This window comes from Peromyscus leucopus, chromosome 1 (genome assembly GCF_004664715.2).
Source record: "Peromyscus leucopus breed LL Stock chromosome 1, UCI_PerLeu_2.1, whole genome shotgun sequence".
In the NCBI taxonomy this organism is placed as follows: domain Eukaryota; kingdom Metazoa; phylum Chordata; class Mammalia; order Rodentia; family Cricetidae; genus Peromyscus; species Peromyscus leucopus.
In genome coordinates, this window is record NC_051063.1 from 178010137 (window position 1) to 178035607 (window position 25471).

General features: G+C 37.0%; 1 protein-coding gene and 1 pseudogene across 3 annotated transcripts in view; one reads left to right on the top strand and one right to left on the bottom strand.

The window, feature by feature from the left end:
- LOC114685241 (probable alcohol sulfotransferase) overlaps positions 1 to 5723 on the top strand; it is a 39293-nt gene extending 33570 nt beyond the window's left edge. Inside the window, exons 5-7 of one of the 3 annotated variants that reach the window (XM_037202070.1) lie at positions 1256 to 1433; positions 2237 to 2293; positions 5588 to 5679. In XM_037202070.1, coding sequence (XP_037057965.1) covers positions 1256 to 1433; positions 2237 to 2289 — 231 coding nt within the window. In that variant the 3' untranslated portion in view covers positions 2290 to 2293; positions 5588 to 5679. Of the gene's footprint in view, positions 1 to 1255; positions 1434 to 2236; positions 2695 to 5587 lie in introns of those variants that run through there. The other 2 variants (XM_028859825.2, XM_037202071.1) reach the window with 2 other exon arrangements.
- The window catches only part of LOC114685238, a 127231-nt pseudogene extending 102229 nt beyond the window's left edge, over positions 1 to 25002 (bottom strand).
- Between the last annotated feature and the right edge of the window lie 469 nt (positions 25003 to 25471).

Genomic DNA, 25471 nt, shown 5'->3' on the forward strand with positions numbered 1-25471 from the left:
TATCGCCATGGTTGTTTACTGTCACATTAAATATTAACTGAATCTGTGATAAAATATGTAATATAAATTTAGAGCTAAAAATTCCTTTATGAGCCCATGTGTAGGGCTTGGATTCTAAGCAAAGTTGTCCTTATTCCAAAATTTTGCGTTCTTTTTGTTTTTTTTGAGCTAAATAAAAGTTTATTAGGAGAAATCTGACATTATTAATTGTTTTAATTTTCTTTTTTATTATTATTTTATTTTATTTTATTTTACCATACTATTCAGTTAAAGGCTAGGCTCATAACCAAAAAAAAAAAACAAAAACAAAAACAAAAAAAAAAAACAAAAAAAAAACCTTTGCGTTCTTATGACCAACCCTAGCAGTGAGCCAGGTGTGGCAGAGCACAGTTATAATGCCAGTCTGGAGGTCGGAGGTAAACAGATTGTGAATTTGATGCCCATCTAAGTAAGAGCATGAAATCATAATTCAAAACAAAATCAAATATTGGCAGTAGTCCCAAGTAAAAATTATTAAGGACATTTTTTATGAAAGTGTTTTAAAACTGTGTTATTCTCAGTTACCCATAGGAAAAAGTATCATTTGGCATAAACATGAACCTCCATCCAATTATTTGTGCATATGGCCTTTATTCACATTGACTGCTTCTAGTAGTATTTCTCTAAGTATCTTTAAACATCACAGGGCAGGTTTGGTATGGTGTTGGACACCTTTAATGCTTGCACTTAAGAGGAAATGCCTCATTGTGTTTGGGGTCAGTCTAGTCTCCACAGCATTTTACATCACAACAGATAGGTTTCCCTCCATAGCATACTGTCTCAACACAGAACATCCCATTGCATTTATTAGGTGAGTTGGCACACACCTGTGAATATAGCAATAGACAGGTGGAAACAGGATGATCAGAAGTTTAAGGCCTCCATTCAACACAAAGTAAATTGAGAACAGTTGAAGTTATATAAGACTCATCTAATAGTATCTCACCCATAAAAGAAATCCAAGCGTCTATAGTTTAGGGGCCAGAGATCAGTCACATTGCAAGCCGATTAAATATACAAATGTTGTGTGTGACTCTTGCTCTCTTTACAAAGCCTGTTTCTTTACTATACCCCATTGAATACTTTCTCATTTCATGGTGCCATTTCATTCTTCATGTTTCTTTTTCCATCTTCCATCTTTAGTTACCTTCTCTGCAGCTGTTCTTTCTAAGCTCTCTAATTATTAACCTCATTTTTGTTTTGTTTCTTCTTTTAGAATACAAGGGGAACCGTAGAGAAGATCTGTGACTACCTAGGAAAGAAACTGGAGCCAGATGAGCTAGATCTGGTCCTCAAGTATAGCTCCTTCCAAGCCATGAAAGAAAACAAAATGTCTAATTTTAGTCTTGTCCCAGAAGATGTAATTACTAATGGTTTGGCCCTCATGAGAAAAGGTGAGGAAATTCTTTAGCTCCAAAATATGTCAGAATATGTGGAAGGTTTTTTGTCCCAATGAGACTCTAAAAAATTGTTGGAAATATGTCAGGAGTCATTGTTCATCACTCATAGTTTCTCACAGAATTTCAGGGGAAATCTATCTATGGTGATGACATGGATTTCAGAAACTCTGAAAATGTTATGGGGGGGGAGATGATCTTCGGATTTTAGAGGCTTGTGTCCAATATCTTCAATGGAAAATGAGAAAGTAGACATGTTTTTGTGAGTTGTTTTAGGCTCACTGTACCATAGCCCTTATTCTACAGAAAATGTTTAATTCAAAGAACCAAAGATATATATTGGATGATTATCACAAAATACACTACTATTCTCTGCTGGAAAAGATATCCAACACGTCAAGATTGCTACTCTACCATAGGCTAAGAGTAGACGTTAAGAGGACAAAGAGAATTATCCCCCAGTGTTAAAATATGATGGCATTTGCCAAGTTAAATTTGGATTGCTTCATGATCATACTTATTGTCTTTGTTATGAATTGTCTCTCTTGGAATGGGATATCCATCTTCTCTATCCTCTCTATGCTAGGAGCAGATTGTGGGTATCGTTTCATATCTGTGCAGTTGAGGATTGACTGCCAGAATACACCACACCAAATTAGTGAATAATTGGTGAGGTGGGACTCAGGGTTGAAGAAGGAATGAGTTAGGTGTGAGGTATTTGGGGGTGACTAAAGAACTTGGGTATAAAGTCAAGAAGTGGAGAGTAATGGGTTTAATTTTCCTCTTCAAATTATTTTCAGGCTTCAGCCTTAATCTTCAGTCCAACTCCAACCTACAGAGGATCATGTCATAAGACAGTAAGGACTTCAGGAGTATACATAGAGATAAATAAGTTAAAGTCATTAGTGGATTGCAATTAATTCAGTGCTCCTGGTGTTCTCACAAGAGGAAATTAGACTTAGATTTGGGCACACAAAATTGTCAACTCAAGAAAATGGTTATCTATACACTAAGGACTGAGGCCTATCAGAGGATCCTCTGCCATTGACTGATAAACTCAGATTCCTGTGCTCCAGACTCTGTGGAGATAGAGTTCTCTGTATAAGAAGTGAAGACCTCAAGTAAGAAAAGAAATTGCCCATTCTTGGATTTCCTGTAATGAATCAAATTTGGGCAGAGATAAAAGAGTATGTGTTTTCAATGAGAATGGTTTCAATGAAATGTCAAAACAAATAAAGTGGCTTTCTTAAGAGAGAAATGCTATTGAAACTAACAAAAGTTTTATCTGAGACAAACTGGAACAGATGCAATAGAATTTGGGACACAATTTCATGAGGAAAACTGTAATTTCCTCTTTTCCAGGTATGTTCTTCCAGAATGAGACCACATTGGGATTTTAGTTTAGACTCTTTTAAGACAGTATTTTTTCATGCATTATATTTCTTAGGAAAAAAATATTAGTTATGCCAAATAACTGGATATGACCCTAAAGTCATATGTGATTTAGTTATCTTTGTGATTATTTATGAGAATCATTTCTTTTGCATTTGAAGATAACTTTTATTCTGAGAAATTGCTTTCCTTGTATTAACACTCACTATAAGCCATGAATCCCACAGGAAACCAGGTCAATGAAGGGGGAGACAAGCTTCATTACAACCTTCACCCTGATTCATGACTTCAGTATATAAGTTGCTGAGATACATATGTTTGGAAATATTTTGGAAAAAATAAAATGAACGAGGATAATGATGATCTTCTTAATTCCTACATTATATTGATTCCTTTTTAATATGGAAGCTATGAGCAGATCAAGGATTAATTCTAAAATTTATTTCATTACTTATCATTAGATACCTAATCCTTAAATCATAGTGCATGAAAAGTTGTGTTAAGTGTTATACTAGCTCTGACCAAGAGGAATTCTCTCAACTTATTTTTGTTGTTCCTTAGTTGTTTTTCTCAGGACACCAGAAAGATATATTTTCTTGCATCTAGAGATACTCTGGAGAGCTACTCTTTACCTGGGAGACTCAATTATCTGGTTATATGGGATTAATTTAGTTTAAAGCTCCACTGAATAATTTTCCACAAATATTTTTTCATTATGATTCAGTATTTAGATAGTGCAGGAAATACAGACCAGAGAGATGTTCTGTTTAGTTGATATAACTTTTATAAAGACATTGCCACAATCAAAATACATGGGAGGAAATGTCTTCTCACAAACTTCAAAGGTTTTGACCATCAATTGTTCACATTTGATATTTACTAGACAGAGTACTTGAGCCGTTAATAATTTTCTCTGGTGCACAAAGAAGATATTAATCTGAGACACAGAAGGAAGAAGACCTAGGAGAAGCCCATTATCTACAGGCCAAAAAAGCCAAGATGATATGGACAACAACTTTTTATGAGACCTGCAGCCTCCAAAACTAAGAGGAATTTCCATTCCAACAAGAGTTAAGCCACTATGCATTGGGTTATACTGACAATGGATACATAGGAGTTTGAAAAGGTTTTTAGAAAGAAGCAATGAAGAGAAATACATGCATGGAAAGTACACAATATTTTGAGATAGTTGGACTTAGAACTTCATATGTGCACCTACTCAAACATGATTCTCTCATCTGGACTGATTCATTCCATTGGGCAGACATATTGAACTTGCTGAGATTCTGGTAGCTCAGAATCAAGATTGCTGTGGGGTATAATAACACTACTTGTTCCAATAATGAATATAATAATGAAGATTAAAGTAGCAATGTGCACTGATAGTTTCCAATCTCAATAGATGACACACTTACAGTCATGACAAGAAATGGTATATTATTTGAATAGTGTGTATCAATAATTATATTTCCTTTAATGTATAATTATTGGGCATTTAAATTTAACTTACATGATACACAAAGACTGTATTTTGGTAAGGAAAAAACATAACATCTATTGTCAGTCATTTTGGCTTCAAATCCACATGCATCATTATAATGCTGGTAAGATCTCAAGAACTAATTTTTCTTCATCAGCAAAATGGGAACAAGGCTACTATCTTGCTTACTCATTCATTAATCTTTTCAATAATTCTATATTGAGTACGTTTTATATGTCTGTTATGCTTTGATAAATGAAGACTTTGGTAATTTAAGAAATAATTTACTTTTCAAGTATATTAGATACATGTTTCAAGCATGTTTAGAAAAGGGATATTCATTAATGTGTCAGAGCAATGAAATAAAATACAGCAAGAATGGGGACTGTAGGGTTCTACATGGAGAGAAGATAGAAAGAGATGGTTACAGTCGCACAAATAAGGAAACAAAAGAATAAGAAGTGAGTATGTAGAATATATAAACAATTTATGGTGAAAGAACACATAATACAATGTGAGAATTTGGATTATTTGAGATCCATATCTAAAGACCACCTATAATGCGGTTATGAGAACCAACATATGGTAAAAATAAATACTGGGGATGAAATCTTCTTCATGCATCACCAAACTCCATACTGACTGAAAATAGAAACCCTGGGATGTTCTCAGCATGCAGTATCTGGATCTGTTGTATCTGATGGAAATATCAAGATGACTGATATGTAGCTCACCATTGTGTGTATCTCCAGCTCCATGGTATCTGATGCCTTCAACCTCTGCAGGCATGTGCATTCATATACAGCTACAGACACATAATTAAAATTAATTTTAAAAGGTGTTTTAAAAGTTGCTTGCATAGTTTGCAGAACTTTTGTAAGTAAGCCCTAAAAGGCAGAAACAACAACTGAAATGTGTTTGGATAATAGAGATAAGAAATTCTGTTGGGCTGGATATAATGTATCCAGTATAATGGAAGCATGTCTAGTGAGAAGAAGAAATAATCTGGACATTAAAAATGTAGATCCATTGTCTATGCTTTTGATTGTGGAGTTGATATGTTGGTACAGCAGATGGTTGACATTATTTACACAGAGGTACAAGTCTGTTTGCATATTTTTCAAAGCATAAGAATGGTTGTCCATAAAGTAACTGTTAGTTCTACTTTATTAACTGTGTGGTCCTACTTAAGCAGATGGTAAGATCATGTGAAGAAAGGGATAAGAGCAGATTTACAATCATCATTAACCTATCTATGTTTCTGCTTCACATTTTCTAGGCACGACTGGGGACTGGAAGAATCACATTACAGTGACCCAAGCTGAAGCCTTTGATAAGATATTCCAGGAGAAAATGACTGGTTTCCCTCCTGAGCTATTTCCATGGAAATAAATCCTTAAAATGTAATAATCTTACATGGACACTGCTGTTTATTTATCCTGTCCTTGTACAGGTGAATGAGTGGGTATGGTCATAGAATACATCCTATTATAGAATTCTGTAGTTTTTTCTGAAATATTTAATAATAATAATAGCATCATTAGTATTAGTGGCAGTAGTAGTGGGGTAGTAGTGGCTATTTTATGTGTGTCTTTGTGTGTGGGGGGGTGTGCACATACATTTCTGTGTGTTGTATGTTTAGGTATGAGAAGAATGCTTTGGTTCCCATGGAGTTGTCATTATGTGTGCTGTAAGTTCCCTTCTTTGTATCCTAGGTACTAAACTCATATCTTCTATAAGGTAAGTAGAGTGCTCTTAACCTCTGAGTCATCTCTCCAGCCCTGAACCTTGTAGTCTTGAGTCATCAAATATTTGTTCCTCAAAAGATAACAGGAACTAACAATCAATAGTCATTATTATCCCTTAATATTAATGGAATTAATTCACCTATACAAAGACACAGGCTAATAGAATGCATACAAAAACAGGACCCATCTGCCTGCTGCATAGAAGAAACACACCATAGTTTCAAAGTTAGATACTACCCTAGAATAAAAGGCTGGGAAAAGTCTTACCCATCAAACGGTCTTAAGAAGCAAGCTGGCATAGCTATCATAATATCCAACAAAATAGACTTCAAAGTAAAATCCATCAAAAGAAACCAAGGACATTACATACTCATCACAGGAAAGATCCACCAAGATGAAGTTTCAATTCTCAACATTTATGCACCGAACACAAGGGCACCCACATATGTAAAAGAAAAAGTACTAATGCTGAAATCACACATAAAACCCCACACATTAATAGTTGTAGGCTTCAACAGCCCACTCTAATCATTGGACAGATCTGCCAAATCAAAACTTAACAAACAAATAAGGGGCTTGACTGATGTTATGACTCAAATGGATGTAATCGATATCTACAGAAAATTCCACCCTAACACAAAAGAATATACCTTCTTTTCAGTACCCCATGAAACTTTCTCTAAAATCAACCACATACTCAGTCACAAAGCAAACCTCGACAGATAAAAAAAATCAAATAACCTGTGTTCTATCAGACCACCATGGTTTAAAGTTAGATTTCAACAACAAGAAAAATTACATAAAAGTCCACAATCCATGGAAACTGAACAATGCTCCACTCAATCAACAATGGGTCAAGGAAGAAATAAGAAATAAATTAATGACTTCCTAGAGATCAATGAAAATGAATATACTACATACCAAAACTTATGGGACACTATGAAAACAGTGCTAAGAAGGAAATTCATAGCACTAAATGCCCACATAAAGAAGTTGGAGAAATCTCACATTAGTGACTTAACAGTACACATGAAAGCTCTAGAACAAGAAGAAGCAAATTCACCCAGGAAGAACAGACGCCAAAAAATAATCAAACTGAGAGCTGTAATCAATGAAATAGAAACAAAGAGAACATTACAAAGAATTAATGACACAAAGAGTTGGTTCTTAAAAAAAATCAACAAGATAGACAAGCCCATATCCAAACTAAACAAAAGGCAGAGAGAGAGAGAGCATCCAAATTAGCAAAATCAGAAATGAAAAGGAGGACATAACAACAGAAAATCATCAGTTCATACCTCAAAACCTCTACTCAACAAAACTGGAAAATCTAAAAGAAATGGATAATTTTCTGGATCGTTACCACATACCTAAGTTAAATCAAGACCAGATAAACTATAAAATAGTCCAATAATGCCTAAGGAAATATAATCAGTCATCAAGAGTCTCCCAACCAAAAAAAGCTCTGGACAAGATGGTTTCAGCACAGTATTCTACCAGATTTTCCAAGAAGAGTTAATACCAACACTCTTTAAATTGTTCTACAAAATAGAAACAGAAGGATTATTACCAAACTCCTTCTATGAGACTACAGTTACTCTGATTTCTAGGGCAAACAAAGATGTAACAAAGAAAGAGAACTACAGCCCAATCTCCCTCATGAATATTGATGGAAAAATACTCAATAAAATACTGGCAAACAGGCTTCAAGAACACTATAAGACAATTATTTACCATGACCAACTAGGCTTCATCCCAGGGATGCAAGGGTGGTTCAACATATGAAAGTCCATCAATGTAATACACCATATAAACAAACTGTAAGAAAAAACCACTTGATCATCTCACTAGATGCTGAAAAGGCATTTGACAAAATCCAACACCCCTTCATGATAAAGGTCCTGAGGACATCAGAAATACAGGGAACATACCTAACCATAATAAAGGCAATTTACAGCAAACCAGCAGCCAACATCAATTTAAATGGAGAGAAACTCAAAGCAATTCTACTAAAATCAGGAACAAGGCAAGGCTGTCCACTCTCCCCATACTTATTCAATATAGTACTTGAAGTTCTAGCCACAGCAATAAAACAACATAAGGAGATCAAGGCAATATAAATTGGAAAAGAAAAAGGCAAATTCTCAATATTTGCAGATGACATGATAGTATACATGAGTGACCACAAAAATGTGACCAAGAAACTCATAGACCTTATAAACACCTTGAGCAACATAGCAGGATACAAGATTAACTAAAAAAAATCAGTATCCCTCTTATATACAATTGACAAACAGGCTGAGAAGGAAATCAGAGATACATTACCCTTTAAAATAGCCACAAATGATATAAAATACCTTGGGGTAACTCTAAGTAAGCAAGTGAAGGACCTGTATGACAAGAACTTTAAGTCCCTGAAAAAAAATTGAAGAAGATGTGAGAAAATGGAAAGATCTCCCATGCTCATGAATAGGCAGGATTAACGTAGTAAAATTGGCAATCTTACTAAAAGCAATCTACAGATTCAAGGTAATCCCCATCAAAATACCAACACAATTCTTCACAGACATGGAGAGAAAAATATTCAACTTGATATGGAAAAACAAAAAACCCAGGATAGCCAAAAGAATCCTGTACAATAAAACAACCTCTGGAGGCATCACGATCCCTGACTTCAAGCTCTATTATAGAGCTACAGTAATAAACACAGCTTGGTACTGGCATAAAAACCTACATGTGGGCTGTCCATCCGTACTGGTGCTGGGGCCTCCCATTTAACAAGATACTGTTGACATAGAGAGAGCTTAGAAATAAAGAATCATTATTATTTTGTTTTGGAGTTGGCATTTGTCTGAGGTAGATTTGGCCTGCCCAGATAGAGGCATGTGACATTTACCTGAGGTAGATCTGGTCTTAGTACTCTGCTTAATTTCTATCTGAGACAAGCCTCATTAGAGGTAATTCATGACAGCCGCGGAACCAGGAGAAGGCAGAACTTCATTCCCGGACTTCACAAGATACCCTTCACCCTCCCCCTAAGAGCCAACCGACGCCCACTATTCAGCTGGAAGCAGTCTTTAAGAGAAACGTCGCCCCCGCACCCAGTCAACCACAATTTTTTCCTTTTTAAAAAGTAAAAGAGTCGGGAATGAAGGGTTCACAACGCGGTTCCATTTACTGGGCAGACACTTCCGTCCAGCCATTTCCGCATCAAAAGCGTCCTGTAGCTAGGATACCACAACACGGTTCCATTTACTGGGCGGATACTTCCGCCCAGCCACTTCCGCATCAAGAGCGTCTTTTCGTAGCTAGGATACCCGGTGGGCCAGGATGTCTCCACCCAGCAAGTTCCGGGCCAAGGGGTCTCGCGTGATCAGAGTCCCGTGGCGTTGCATGGTGATGTAAGCGCGCAACACCACCATGTGCTCTACGCACACACGTAGAGTAGTGACGTGACCTGGCCACGCCCCCAGCTGGTTTTAAAAGTCCGGCGCCATATTTCCCTTCCCTTCTCCACGCACGTGTCTCTCCCACAGGCCTGCACTTTCTATCCTTTGTTTCTAATAAACTCTATAAGTGGAAAAAAAAAAACCTACATGTGGACCAATGGAATCGAACTGAAGACCCTGATATTAATCAGCACACCTATGAACATATAATTTTTTACAAAGAAGCTAAAACTGTACAATGGAAAAAAAGAAAGCATCTTCAACACATGGTGCTTGCATGACTGGATTTCTACATGTAGAAGGCTGCAAATATATTCATATCTGTCTCCTGCACAAAACTTAACTCCAAGTGGATTAAAGACCTCAACATAAATCCAGTTACTCTGAACCTGATAGAAGAGAAAGTAGGAATTAGTCTTGAATGCATTGGCACCAGAGATTACTTCTTAAATATAACAGCAGTAGCACAGACACTGAGAGAAGCAATTAATCAGTGGGAACTCTTGAAAGTAAAGAGCTTTTGCAGGGCAAAGGACACAGTCAATAAGACAAAAAGACAGCCTACAGAATGGAAAAATACTTCACCAACCCCACATATGACAGAGGGCTGATACCAGAACATATAAAGAAATCAAGAAATTAGACATCAAAATACCCAACAGTCCAATTAAAAAATGGGCTATAGAGCTAAACAGAGAATTCTCAACAGAAGAAGCTGAAATGGCTGAAAGACATTTAAGGAATTGCTCCATATCTTTAGCCATCAGGGAAAGACAAATCAAAATGATACCATCTTACACCTGTCAAAATGGCTAAGATCAAAAACACTGAAGACAGCTTCTGTTGGAGATGATGTGGAACAAGGGGAACACTCCTACTCTCTTGGTGGGAATGCAAATTGGTACAACCACTTTGAAAATCAGTATGGCCCTTTCTCTGAAAATGGGAATCAATCTCTCTCAAGACCCAGCTACACCACTCTTGGGCATATTACCAAGGAATGCTCATACATACCACAAGGACGGACAAATGCTCAACTATGTTCATAGCAGCATTATTTGTAATATCCAGAACCTGGAAACAACCTAGATGCCCTATAACTGAAGAATGGATAAAGAACAAGTGGTACATATGCACAATGGAGTACTACTCAGCAGAGCAACACAATGACATCATGAGGTTTGCAGGAAAATGGATGGTACCAGAAAATATCATCCTGAGTGAGATAACTCAGATTCGGAAAGACAAACATGGTATGTACTCACTCATAAGTGGATAATAGATGTAAAGCAAAGGATAACCAGACTGCAACTCACAGCTCCACGGAAGATAGCTAGTGAAGAGGACCCTAGGAAAGACAAAGGGATCACCCAGTGATAGAGAAATCAATAAAATCTACATGAGCAAACTGGGTTTTGGGGAGGGTAATGGAGGACAAGTGTCAGGGGAAAGAGAGCTTAGGATAGTGGAAGGTCCTAGCTGGATCTGGAACAGAATGGGAGAACAAGGAAAGAGATAAGATGATAAATGAAGACACCATGGGAATAGAAATAATTGGAGTGCTAGAGAAGTCCCCAGGAAACCACAAAGATGACTCCACTGTAGACTACTGGCTATGGTTGAGAGGGCAATTACCAAAGTAGTTCAGACAATGGGCTCTCTACAATCTCAAACTCCTTTGACTTCTCAGTTAGCTAAATGATAGCCTCTTATTGTTATTGATTTAAAAGACTGTTTCCTTACAATGCACTTGCAAGAAAAGGACAGAGAAAGATTTGCCTTCATGGTACCTACTTATAATAATTCTCAGCAGGTTAAGAGATATCAATGGAGCCAGACAATGGTGGCACACACCTTTAATCATAGTACTTGAGATCTCATGTCTTTGCTTAAGAAGTACACATGCCTTTAACCCCAGGAAATAATAGGTCAAGGTAAAGAAAGATATATAAGTTACAAGGAGACAGGAACTAAAGACTCTTTTGGGCTGATGCCTTTCCTGTTAGGACTCAGAGGCTTTCAGGATCGGCTGAGGACTTCTTAAAGTGAAGTTGGCTGTGGCTTGTTCTTCTTATCTGATATTTTAGCTTTTAATCTGATATCTGGCTCATGGATTTTTATTAATAAGAATTTTTTTTGTATTTTGAGGCAGGGTTTCAGTGTAGCTTTGCACCTTTCTTGGGACTTACTCTGTAGCCCAGTCGGGTCTTGAACTCACAGAGATCCACCTGTCTTTGCCTCCTGAGTGCTAGGATTAAACCCATGCGCCACCACCACCCGGAATTAATAAGACATTTTATGATTTGAACAATAACTGCTAGGGAAGCAAGTAGGCTGACTGAAGATTTTTACCTTTCCCTGTTCTTTCTCAGCTCCAATTCCCCAGTGTCATGACCAGTTAAGCCACTGAAACATCTGTGGTATCCCCCTTCACCTAGAGTGATTCCCACAGATTTTCTAACTTCACTACTCCAACCAGAGTACTGTCTAAACTTCTAACTCCAACATGCTCTCCTGGGGAACCCACCAACCACTGTGGCCAGGGAAGAGATAGCCTAACTACAGATCTTCACCATTCCTTATTCCTCTGAGTGCAATCCCACAGCCTTACCCCCAGCACTGCAACAGAACACCTGCCTTAGCCACCCACATCTTTAGTGGATGTCTGAAACCCCTGTTAAAATTCCTACCACAATGCATTCATTTGTCTCACACCTCATCTGAATAAAGCATTCCCTAGGAACATACAGACCAACCTAGGAAAAGAAATAGGTTAAATGCAGATCTTCACTTCTCCATTTGCTTCTCCATGCCAAGTCTACTAGTCTCATTTCAAGCTCTATGTACAACACCTGCTGCAGCCTCCCTCCCACATATGCCCCTGTCTCATGTAGATAACACAGATCTTAACAACCAAAGTTCCTTCTCCCTTCTCATTTCATTGTCCTAGCAAATCATGAAATCCAGAAGATACTATCTAAGAATTTACTGGCCACACTAACCAGGAAACCAGTAGACTAACTGCAGATCTTGATCTCTTCATCCATTCTTCCAAATCCAATCTTCAGTCTCATTCACAGCTTTATTTCAAACCTTCTCTTGTGAGCTGACCTCACTCAGTGGTCCCATTCCCAGGTAATTAACTAAGTAGCTCCTATGGAATAATCTGTTCTCTTTCCTTCTGTGGATCTGCTTATGCCTTCTTCCTAGATTATCTCCAATCTTAAATGTCAGCTTTGTAAACCTGGAGACATTTTACCTGAAACCCCCAGTGGCCATACTTATCAGGATACCAGAAGAATTTTCTACTAGGCAACTCACAGCCAACACACTATCCTCAGTACCAGACAGAGCAACAGAAAAAAAAAGGATATACCAATCCAGCAAAGACAGTACCAGATATCAGCATGTAGAATTTTAATTTTCCCAATCCCAGATTTCTCAATCCCTAGAATCGAGCCTAAAAGCAAAGTCAATAACATCCAAGACAGTATGGCTTCACTAGAGCCCAGCAACTATACTGCAACAGGCTCTGAATATTCCAACATAATTTCAGAATAAGAAAAGAACACTAAAAAGCTTGTAAGAAGATGATACAAGTAGTTAAAGAGGAAATAATAACTCTCATACAGAAATCGGTGAAAACACAAGCAGTAGAAGGAAATGAATAAAACCATGCAAGACCTGAAAAGGGAAAAGTATTAGAGATAAAAAACTCAAATTGAAGGAAATGCAAAAGAAAAATTTAGGAAATCAAATAGTAATCTCAGAGATGATTTTCATGAATACAGTACAAGAAATGGATAAGAGAAACTGAAGCATTGAAGACAATGTAGATAATATGTAGACATTTGTCAGAGAAAATATTAAATCTAAAATATTCCTGACACAATACATTCAGGATATCTGGTACAGCATAAAAATAATAAGTTTAATAATAAGAATCAAAGAAAAAGAAGAAAATCTATTTCAATTATATATATATATTATAACTTATATAATATATAAATATATAAGTAAACAATAAATGTAAATGTACATACATATGAATATCATATAAATAATATAAACTAATAATGGGGTAGATGGTGTCCCAAATGTCTACCTCTAGACACAAAAGTAATATTCTTTTACTTTGATTGGATTAAATCTAATTTAGTTGTTGGCAAAGACACCTTATTGAAACCTCTACACAATGCAGTTTCTAGGTTGCTCTTTACAAACTGATATAAAGGCCCCATTTTTGAAGAAAACACCTTCAGAACTCAGTGAATATGGAGATGATTGATTGGTGACTCCATAGAAATTTCACCCTTAGTTTCTAGCATCTTTGATAGAGGAATGTTCTTTGCACACAATCAAAAGAGAAATGTAGACATGAAACCATCCACAAATCTTTGATCTATAATGATGTCTGCTGTTCAGCAATCCTTTTCTACACTATGAATATGTTTAATCTCATTAGTTAATAAAAAGCTGATAGGAAAGTACCTTGGAAGGGAGTAATAGAGAAAAACAAAACTGAGATTGATAGGATGAAGAAGGGTGGAGACAGGAGATATGCCAGCCAACCACCCAGGAAGTAAGACTTACTAGAGGACAGGTAAAGCCATGCACCACCTGGAAATATATAGATTAATAGAGATGGGTAAATTTAAAGGTGTTAGATAGTAACAAGTCTAAGTTATCAGCCAATCATTCAAAATTCACATTCAGCCTCTGTGTTGTTTATTTGGGCCCAGGCAATTAGAACAGGAAACATTCATTTACATAGTCCTACTTGTAAGATATGTATGTTAGGCCAATGATGCCACAAATCTCTTAAGTAAAATATTTTACTTAAGGCCCACTCCATGAGATGGAATACATACCTGACACTGCTTTGATAACAAGAGACTAGGTTAAAACCAAACAATACTGTCCTAAAATATTGTGAAAATTGACAGCTAATGATGTTCTGCTATATTCAGATTAGAGCATCATTCAGCCAACATTAGAGAAATTTCATCCCAAAGCAGTTGGGAACAAACTGATAGACAATACACAGAGTTTGAGATGTTCTTGGACAATCAGCCCTAAATCATCTGTCTTTACCAAATCTCTCACTTTATAGCTCAGAGAACTCTTCAGAAGAAGAAGAAAGAATGTGAGAACCAGAGAAGAGGGAGGATACCAAACAACAAGGCCTTCCACACCAACACAAGCAAAGCTCACATGAACCACAGACTGGAGCAGCATGCATAGTGCCTCTCCACTCTGCACCAGTTTTCTGCTTATAAATTATGGCTTCCAGTTTAGTGATGTCATGGCTTCCTGAATGTGTGAACATGTGGGTCTCTGCTTGTGCCTTCTCTTGTGCTCTTTTCCTTAATTTGGTTTGTCTTGTCCAGCTTTGAGGCGATAATATTATTTCAAAATATTGTACTTTATTTTGCTATAGTTTTTAAAATGAATGAATTAATGAGTGAAAGAATGAATGAAAATCTATCCACTAAGTCAAAGGTTAACAACTCAGCTTTCATTTATACCTGCTGGGAGAGGGAAAATCAATTTTCTTCAATGTAGTGACACTGGATATATTAATCATTCCAATGCAGTCTTCATGTTCAGGACTAGTTGACCAACATGTAATAGACCTGATGTGGTTGCTTCTCTTCTGCACTCAAGCTTAGGCAGAAGAACAACCATATCCACACCATCATAAACAAACATACCCATGCACATAAAAAAAAGGTAAAAGCCAAGTCAAATGTGATGGCATTCATCTGTGATACTAAAACATAGGAGGAAGAAAGAGACTTGAGAAGACCAAAGAATCAGTGTCATTTTCCTGTTCACATAGCATGTGTGGCCATCCTGGGATACAATAGATCCTGTAAATAAAAAAAGCCAAAACTCTGTTAGTAGAAGTAAAAAAATAACCAATTTCATAACGTAGCTGATAACTAACAGTGGTTTCTGACTTGGCAGTGATATTAAAGATATGTGTTTATTTGGAGGCAGGCATTCCAAAGTGTATGTCAATAAGGTTGTCTCAGTCTTGGCATGTAGATGAGGATGGTCTTGAACTACTGATCCACTTGAATCCATCCCATGAATGTTGTGATTGAAGGCTTGCAACATAATCAGCCTGGATATTTATTATATTGTTACATTTTAATTGATGTGTATCAAGTGATAGCACCTAGTTGCTTGATCCAGCAAAAAACAACCATAAAATCTGTGCGCTAACAGGAAGTAATGTTCAAAAAGCAAACAAGTAAATACCTGACTCCTTGTGAAGTGTGCTATAAGGAATGAAAGATTCCATGACAGACATGGAAAGGTTGATATTTTGTATGGTGTTGGGATGAATGATTCCCATCAATACAAAAACCCATTGAGTGAAAAGAATTGATGGTATGAATCAAGGTTGTATGATATCATTAATAATCACATAAATGAACAGAGTGAGGAGAATAAGTCATCTGGTAGAGATTGAGGTGGAGAAAAAGAGACACATTGGAGAAGATACACAGAGAGGGATAAAGAGAGAGAGGGAGGGATGGAGAGAGAAAGAGAGAGACAGAGAGAATGACACAGAGAGGGGAGGGAGGGAGGGTGGGAGAAAGAGAGAGAGAGAAAGAGAGAGAGAGAGAGAGAGAGAGAGAGAGAGAGAGAGAGAGATTTACATGGCATTCAGAGAGTATGCAAGGCCCTAGTAACTTGTAGTTAATGAAATCATTTTCAAAAGATTTTCAAATATCTAGTTAGAAATTTGTCATGAAATTTTTGTTTTGGTGTTGAAAAATTGAGTGCAAAATAAGGGATATTGAAATTGTAACATTTAATGTGAAGCTGAATAACAATTATAACTATATATAAACTCAGTAAGTGGTATAGAATTAGAGTCTCATTAATTTGGGTATATCTTTTTTTTGTTTATTTAGAAGTTTCTTTATAATAAAGCTTAGTTTTTACAATTTTAGGAAAACAATATGGGGAAAGAGAAACACTGGTGAGAGAGGAAACTGACAACTGTAATTAAAATCACTCTGGCATTTACTCAAAGCTGAAAAGAGAACTTCTGTATGACCCAGATATAGATTCTTAGGTATATACTCAAAATTTTTAGGTACAGTCTATTATACACTTAGGTAAGTATACTCAAACATCTGTGCTTATTGCAGCTCTACTCACAATAGCTAGGAAACAGGTTCACCATACATACCATCAAATGAAAAAGAGATAGTGAAATTATGATATGTGTACATAATGAAATTTCTTTTAGCCATGAAGATGAAATTATGGAATTCTCAGTAAATATATGGAACTGGAAAATATACCTAAGGAGGTAACCCCAGCACAGATAGACAAATATTGCCTGTTCTCTCTCATATGAGGACCCTAGACAAATTCTCAGTGTGTTTAACTTGAAGTGCATATAAAGGACAGAAAACTTGAAAGGGGCCATTAGAACAGGAGCATAAAAAGAGACCTTAAAGAATGAGAAATTACAGAAAACCTCTGGAATGAATCTGAAGGGAGGAAATATGAGATTGAATGGGTTAATGTTGAGTGAGAAGATGATTGATAAAAATAACCAAAACCAAGAGACTATGCAAATGCCTTATGGAAATTCATTCATTTGTAAGTTCATTAAAAAATATTAAAAAGTTTAAGTCAAGGAACAATACTGCTCCCAGAATACAAAGGTTATTAAATGAAAACTCCATTGCTAGTGTTGGGATACCATTCTAGGAGTTGTTGCCTTGAAAGTGTTTGAGGATTCAAATAATAAATGCAATTGTTACTGTTGTCAGTGCCCCCTTAAATTAATTGCTAAGACCCCATTTCTGAATACATCCTCAAAACCTTGTCACAGTGCACGAAGAAAGCAAACTGGAATGAGCTGAAATATGACTTCCTGCTGAACAGCTCATAGTACCAAAAAGTGTTGTGCAGTCTGATAGAAGGAGATTGTCATAAACAGTCTTACTCATCTGTGGACACTGTGATCTATACTTCAATCAGCCTTACAAGGTATGTCCACTGGTGCAATAAGAGGAACTGTGGTATCAGAGTAACCCATTTTTTTTCTGATTCAGAAGAGTTCAAATGTGGCGCAGTCAACGATGTTGAATATCCATGCTGGAGAGAAAATAATTACTAAGATTGAAGCTATCATGGTTGTTCTGCTAAATGGACTTGATATGCATATCAAAGTATCTTCTAAGTGGCTATGTTTATCCTTATATATCAGCTTGGTAAAATAAGATTCTTCTTGTAGTGAGCAATAGTAGTTTTTGAATCTCAAAAATGGCCAAAATGTTGAGAATAAGAGTCTTTTCAGTGCTCACCACAAATGAGATAATCTAGACACTCCATGTAGCCTCAAGAAACATGGAGGAAGAAAGTATGAAAGTGATGTAAAAGATTAAACATTGGGGAGAATGATGTGGAGTATTGTCTTTTAGACATGACATGGCCACAGCTCATTTTAACTCTTCATAGCTGGGATTACTGCACAAGACCTGCTTAAGACTGGGCCCTAAAATACTCTATCATGAAGAGAGAAGCTGCTTACAAGTAACCATAACCATCCCTTTCCTGGGGCTTTATAAGCAGTTAAGATTATTTAGGGGGTAGTGTCCATGAGGTCCCTTCCTTCCATGGTCTATAGGTGGTTTGTGGTTGCTAGTGGAGCATGACTTATTTTTTCAGTCTAAGACCTGCTGGTAAGATACTCATGTTCCTCTAAATAATTCCTTCTCTGTGTTCCAGTAAGCAACCCCAATGGACCTTACTGGGTCACAAAAACAATCATTAAGAAAAGGGATATATGCCCGGATGGCAGTGGTGCATGCCTTTAATCCCAGGAGGAATATCCAGGCAGATCTCTGTGAGTTGAAGGCCAGTCTGGTCTACAGAGCGAGATTCAGGACAGATACCAAAACTACACAGAGAAACCCTGTCTCAGAAAAAAAATGAAAAAAAGAAAAGGGACATGGAAATAGAAAGCAGAGTTAGGAAGAAGAAAAGATCAGCAAGAGTAGGAATAGGACAGGAGAGGTTAGTGGGTATTTAATTTAATCAAAATATCTGCACACCTGTATGAAAATGTCTTAATGAAATCATTATTATATGTAGTTATCTCATATATCAATAAAAGTTAAAGTAAATACAAAGTGTAAAGGATCCATGGCTATGAAAATACATTTGAGACAAAGAAGGAAATAGATTTTACAATATTTGGAAAGATACATTTTAACAAAATGGTGGACAATCAGGTTAATATATCAGAAGCCAAAAAAATTACCAAGAATGGACAAATGAAAAATGTGGTAGGAAGACAAGCATATTTGTTATATTTCTATGGCTGTGATAAAAAATCATGAACAAAGGCAACTTAAGCAAGCAAGATGGAGCTTAATTTTGTTTATTATTCTAGAGGAATAAAAATAAATGATGAGGGAATGGAGGCAATAACAACAAGTAGCAGGCAGGGCTATAGAAGCAGGAAGCTGAGAGGTCATCTCCTTAACTACAAGGAGAAAGCAAAGGCAAGAAAGGGAAAGTGACTTAAGAATTTAACCTTTTCACATGGATCTAGGCGAACACTCCTCCACTGCTAGTGGTAGTGCAATCTTATACAGCCACTTTGGAAATCAATATGGAGGTTTCTCAGAAAACTGAGAATCAATCTACCTCAAGACTCAGCAATACAACTGTTGAGCATATACCCAAAGGATGCTCAATCTTTTCAAAAGAAGTATTGTTCAACTATGTTCATAGCACTGTATGTCATAAAAGCCAGAACATGAAAACAAACTATGGGCTCCTCAACTATACAATGGATAAAGAACTGTGGTACATTTTCACAATGGCACATTTCTCAGGTGTTAAAGTCAATGACATAATGAAATTTGAAGACAAATTGAAACCAGAAAAAAAATCATCCTGAATGAGGTAACCCACACCCAGAAGTACAAATATGCTATCTACTCACACATAAGTGGATTTTATCTGTAAATAAAAGATAAATATGTACAGGGCAGTGGTGGCACACACCTTTAAACCCAGCACTTAGGAGGCAGAGGTAGACTGATCTCTGTGAGCTCGAGACCAGCCTGGGCTACAGAGTGAGTTCCAGGAAAAGCACAAAGCTACACAGAGAAACCCTGTCTCAAAAAAAAAAAAACATGCTACAATTCACAGCCTCATAGAGGCTAGGCAGCAAGGAAGGACAAAAGAAGATGGAGAGGCATGAATGTCTCTACAAAGGGAAAATAAAAATGATTTCTTGGGTTGTCTGGGGGTGAATTAAGATGGAAACATGACAGATTAGTTTGTGGTCATGGATGGAATGTGAGAGTAATGAAAGATAGATCTTGATGTGGGGCATTTTGGGGTCAGTTCGAAGCCTGGTACAAGGGAAACTCACATGAATCCACAAAGATAACTCAAGGTAAGACTATTAGCAATAGTGGATAGTTGTCTGAGCTGGTTATCTCCTGTAATCATGTTGGTAACTACCCATTTTGTCATCAGACAACCTTCATCCAGTGACTGAAAGAAACAGATACAGAGACCCACAGCCAAGCACTGGCCCTAGCTCATGAAATCCTGTTGAAGTGAGGGAGGAAGGGTTGGTCAAGACAGGTGGGTCAAGGTCATCACAAGGGTACCCACAGAAACAACTTACATGTGGCCTAGGCCCTCTACATCTGTCTGACAATTGTGCAGCTTAATCTGCTTGTGAGACTCCTAGTGGTGAAAGCAGGGCCCATCCCTAATGCTTTGGCTGATGTTTAGAAACCTATTCTTGATAATGTGTTGCCTTGCTGAGCCTTAATACAAGAGGAAGAGCATTGTCCGAACTCAACTAGATATGTCATGCTGTGTTGTTACCCATGATAAGGTCTGTCCCTTTCTGAACAGAAACAACAGAGGAGTGGATTTGGGGCATGAGATATGGAGGGAGGTAGGGGAGGGAATGGAAGGAAGGGACCTTGTTGGGGTATAAAATAAATGAATAAAATTATTTAAAATGCATTTAAACCTCTCAAAGCCCACACTCAATGATATACTTCTTCCTGAAAGTTTGTACCTCCTATTTCTTCTCAAATAGTGCCATCAAGTGGAAAAAAGGTCTTAAAATGTCAGGGTCTATGTAGGACATCTCTCATTCAACCACCACAAATTATAATATCTACCCAAGTACTGGAAAGACTAGATACTCCAAATGTTACCAGGATTTTGTGTCATGGCACAAGCTGTGGTTGTGCCCTGTTATGCAGTAGCATGTGAGAACATGAAGACTTCAAAATTAGGTTCAAAATGGTGATGAAACTTGGAGCCAAAGATTAGATGAATTTAGAGGGAAATAATGGAGCCAAGTGAAGACTACAGAGTATACTAAAGGCTGGGGATGTAACCAAGTTAGATAACGTAGATGATATTGTGGGTGTGAGCACCTGATTTAAAAAAAAAAAAAAAAAAAAAAAAAAAAAAAAAAAAAAAAAAACAGAACATGGTAGTAGTTGCCTGTAGTCCTAGAACTCAGGAGGAGTTTTCAGAAGGAACAGAGATTCAATGCTGTCCCTGGCTATATAGAGAGTTCAAGATCAGCCTGAGCTATATCTCATCTTGTCTTTATAAATCTCTGAGCCTCCTCCAAGTCCTATATTTAGTGAGACACTCACCATTTCCTTTAAGAAACCACTCAGAATAAGTTCTCAGTGACTCTGCTTTCTTAACAAAGTTTGTCTTACACCAGAAAAAATAATCAGACACAAGAACATCTCTATGATTTCTGATGATGTAAATGACCTCAAATGGAAAAACATGTACACATAGATCAATATAATCATTCCAAACATTTTAATTGGCACACTTTATATAAAATGACAATCAAATATCCATAAAGTTTCTAAAAGCATTTATTATTTTTATTTGGACAAAAATATTTATATAAGTACAAAATAACTATAGTCAGTACCCTTGTTTATGATTTTATTTCATTTTCACACATGTAACAGCAAAATGACTCATGTTTCTAATTCTGTAAAAAACAATAACAAAAATCCATGAACAATTTTATAATTGTAAAGATCTATATCTTACAGTGTTTTAAACCACCCATTCACAGTTAAAATATATCTTATATACACAGAGTAGAGTTGTGTTTAATCTATTTACAATATGAGAAACTAATTTTTTTCTGTAACTGTAACTACAAAATATAGTTTTCAAAAGAATCATGGTGCAGAACTCAAAGCCAATTAGTCATTGCACAATGGTGAAAATAAAGACTTGCAGGTGACAAAGAAATGCTGATAGTGGGAGACATAGACTTCCTCTGGGAAAAGCAAAACAATTGGTTACCCAATACCAAATCTCAGCCCTGAAAACAAACATACAAGTCACATTTTATAGACTGAACAGGTTATATTTAAATTTTGAGAAATATATAGATACATATACAGATGTAACAACAATTAAAAAAGGGACCATAAATTTGAAAGCAAGAAAAGAAGAAAGCTTGGAGGGAGGAACTAAGGGGATTGCTATATAATTACATTATAATCTCAAAAGTAAAAAAAAAATAATAATTTTAATAAAAGGAAATTTATATTGTGCATCAATGTTCTTTGTAACATTATTCTAGAATTCAGCTCTTTAAGCCTCAATTTTTCCAGTCAAAATCTTGCCAAATCCAGATAACAAACATGCATATAAATGAATGGTCACAACTTCATTATAACATTTTCAAGACATAATTATTCTATGTTTGTCTTTGTAGTTAAAGTACAAAACATTTCTAAGTTCCATGGTGCAGGAACTTCTAGAAAACTTTCTTACTAAACAGAAAATATGGTAGGTCAGAACCTGTGTATCTCTGATCCCTTCTGGAAATCCTCTATCAGTGATGTGGGTGAATCCTGTGGCTACCAATCTCAATGAACAGCAAGACAAAGCAAGACACAGTAGGTACATATGAGCTATCACTGTTGACAATACCCATTACTAGAGCATTGGTGCCTGCTCTGGCTTCTTCACCTATGAGCAGCTCTGACTTGTGTATTCACCCATAAGTCATGGGATATGTGTAGAATCAAAATTAGCTAATTGACTTTAATGACAGCCAACAACATTATTATCCATTGTGCATTTGAATTTGAATTGGAACTTTGCTTGACCTGTATATGTAGTTTCTGAATGCTCTAGTTGATGTTTTACTTCCTTTCATATATTTATTTATCCAGGATCGCTGTGTGGTGGTTGATATCCTGGTACCCTGATACAGTATCAGGAGCAGACACATCAGCATCACCTATGTAAGTAAATCCCAGCTTCCCTCCCCCAAAGTACACAGTCAGAGTGCATTATAGTAAGAGCTCCAGGGCCCATCATGATAGAATAAGTTCCAGGAACCCCATCCAAGGACTGAGGAATCTGGATGCAGAGATCCAAGGCTAGGCCCTGGGTGGAACTCCGGAAGTCTAATTAGCGAGAAAGAGGAGGGTTTATATGAGCGAGAATTGTTGAAACCAAAATTGGATAAAGCACAGGGACAAATAGCCAAACGAATGGAAACACATGAACTATGAACCAAAGGCTGAGGGGCCCCCAACTGGATCAGGCCCTCTGAATAGGTGAGACAGTTGATTGGCTTGATCTGTTTGGGAGGCAGCTAGGTAGTGGTACCAGGTCCTGTGCTCATTGCATGAGTTAGCTGTTTGAAACCTGGGACTTATGCAGGGACGCTTGGCTCAGTCTGGGAGGAGGGGACTGGACCTGCCTGAACTGAGTCTACCAGGTCAATCTCAGTCTTCTGGGGAGGCTTTGCAGTGAAGGATGTGGGAATGGGGGGTGGGCTGGGGGGAAGGGGAGGGGGCAGGAATGGGGAGAACAAGGGAATCCGTAGCTGTTATGTAGAACTGAATGGTATTGTAAAATAAAATAAAAGGAAAAACAAACAAACAAAAAACAACAAAAAGAGTAAGTTCAAAGAGCATTTGGTCAAAGATTTCTCAACCACTGCACACTGACCTTGGCCTTAGAACTGAAGAAAGTCTTAGGGAAAATATGGAAGCGAAGGTGGGAGCTGATGAGGCATGATCCTTCCTTAATGATTAATATTTGATATCCTTCTTGAGTGTCTTTCAAGGGTGAAAATTCTCAGGTGGGCACAGATTAGATCCCCTTGGGATTTCCCTTGGTCTGAATCAAGCAGTCTCAATCAGACAGTTAGTTTCTGAACAAGAAAAAGAAGTGATGGTCACTCATTTCAACAGTACTTGTGAAAAAGCATCAAGTAGAAAACACACCAGTCCCATTTAGAGTCCAGCTATTTTCAAGTACATAGACCTGTTGGATTCACAATGTCCACATGCTGTAAGTACAAAGCATATTCATCTACCACTTTCCTAATGCTTCACATGGAAAAACCAAGCCTATCCTCAATTAACTCCACCTGCCTACTGACCACCCACTCCAGTTCTGGTCTGTCATCATTCAATAGTCTAATGCATTTCATTGGAATATCCCAGATACTTCAAATGTATGCAGTCATGGAATCTGTCCCCAAGCCTGACTCCTTTCATTTAATGCAATGCTGTTTAGTTGCATCAATGCTTCGGTGTGCGTGTGAATATTGCTTCTATTTAAGTGCATAAATCCCCTTGTGTCTATGTACCAAGCACACTTGAATTTATGTTTACATGTTCATTTGTCAATGAATATTTCTCTAACTTTTTTATCTGGACTATTGCCTGAATCTTTTTCCTGCATTCCACTGCTATTGGATTTTCCTTGGTATTGCACTTTCAATGTCAGAAATGTAATAGTTACCCAATGTTCAGTGCTTTTGCCAACAAGCAAATACCCCTCCCCCAAAACCCATGATGTCTCTTTTTGTTTCCATGAGTTTTGAGACTCTTTCCCCTCCCTGGATAAGGTCCTTGGTAATTCTTCTGTCTAACGTTTTCCTCTGCTCCACATATTTTTACATCAATCCCTTTTACTGTTGGCGCTATTTCTTCTGCTTATTTTCATCATTCTCCCCCTTCCACTCTCTTCCGCCTAGAGACAGAAGAATGCCAGAGTCTGCCTCAGGATCCACTGACATTGCTCTCACGGCTTAACTGATCCTCTGTACATACAGACCGTGCTGGAAGTCTTTCTCTGAGGGAAAATGCACTCACACACAGCTCTCCATGCCCACAAAGCACTTTAAATATCATTTATGTAGTGCATTCCACACACATGCCCATATCAACGAGGATCAAAACCCTAACCTCCCTCATACATTTCAGGATCATTTTCAGTATCAGTCCTTATCTTACTTGGGGTAAGTCAGTATGACTGTCTTCATCTCTGATCACAAACTTAACATGAGTTTCTTAAATTATTTCTTTTTCAAATCTTACTGCAGGGAAAGGTATTCCTTCAAACCAAATAGTCTGATATGACAAACAGTTCTTTGAAGTTGTTAGGATTCCAATTTTAACCATCTGTTTAACTTGTAAAAATATTGAGAAGTAAAATTCATAGTGCAATAAAAAGAAATCATTCACAACACAGTTAATTGTAAAACCAGCAACTTAAATGAAGAAATAGATAATAAAACAACCAGTCAAAGGCTTTTGTGTTAAGCAATTGTGAACTTAATCTGAGATCATTTTGCAACATTTGTGAACCTGAGTTCATGTCCATATACCACACACTCAATAACAAGTACTAGGACATAGAAACGGGGCTTAATTTAAAATGTTTTCTAATACAATTTAACTTTTATAAAGATTTCAAATATGTAGAAAATTTACAGAAATCATATATAATGCTGCCATGTGCAATTATATTTTAAAGTGGTGGCTGCTTTTGTGAAACTAAGTATCTTAGAAACACTATAAGAAACATGCCTGCTCCCTGTACAATTACTTTCCTATTTCCCATATTTATAATCTCTTCCTTAATTTTCAT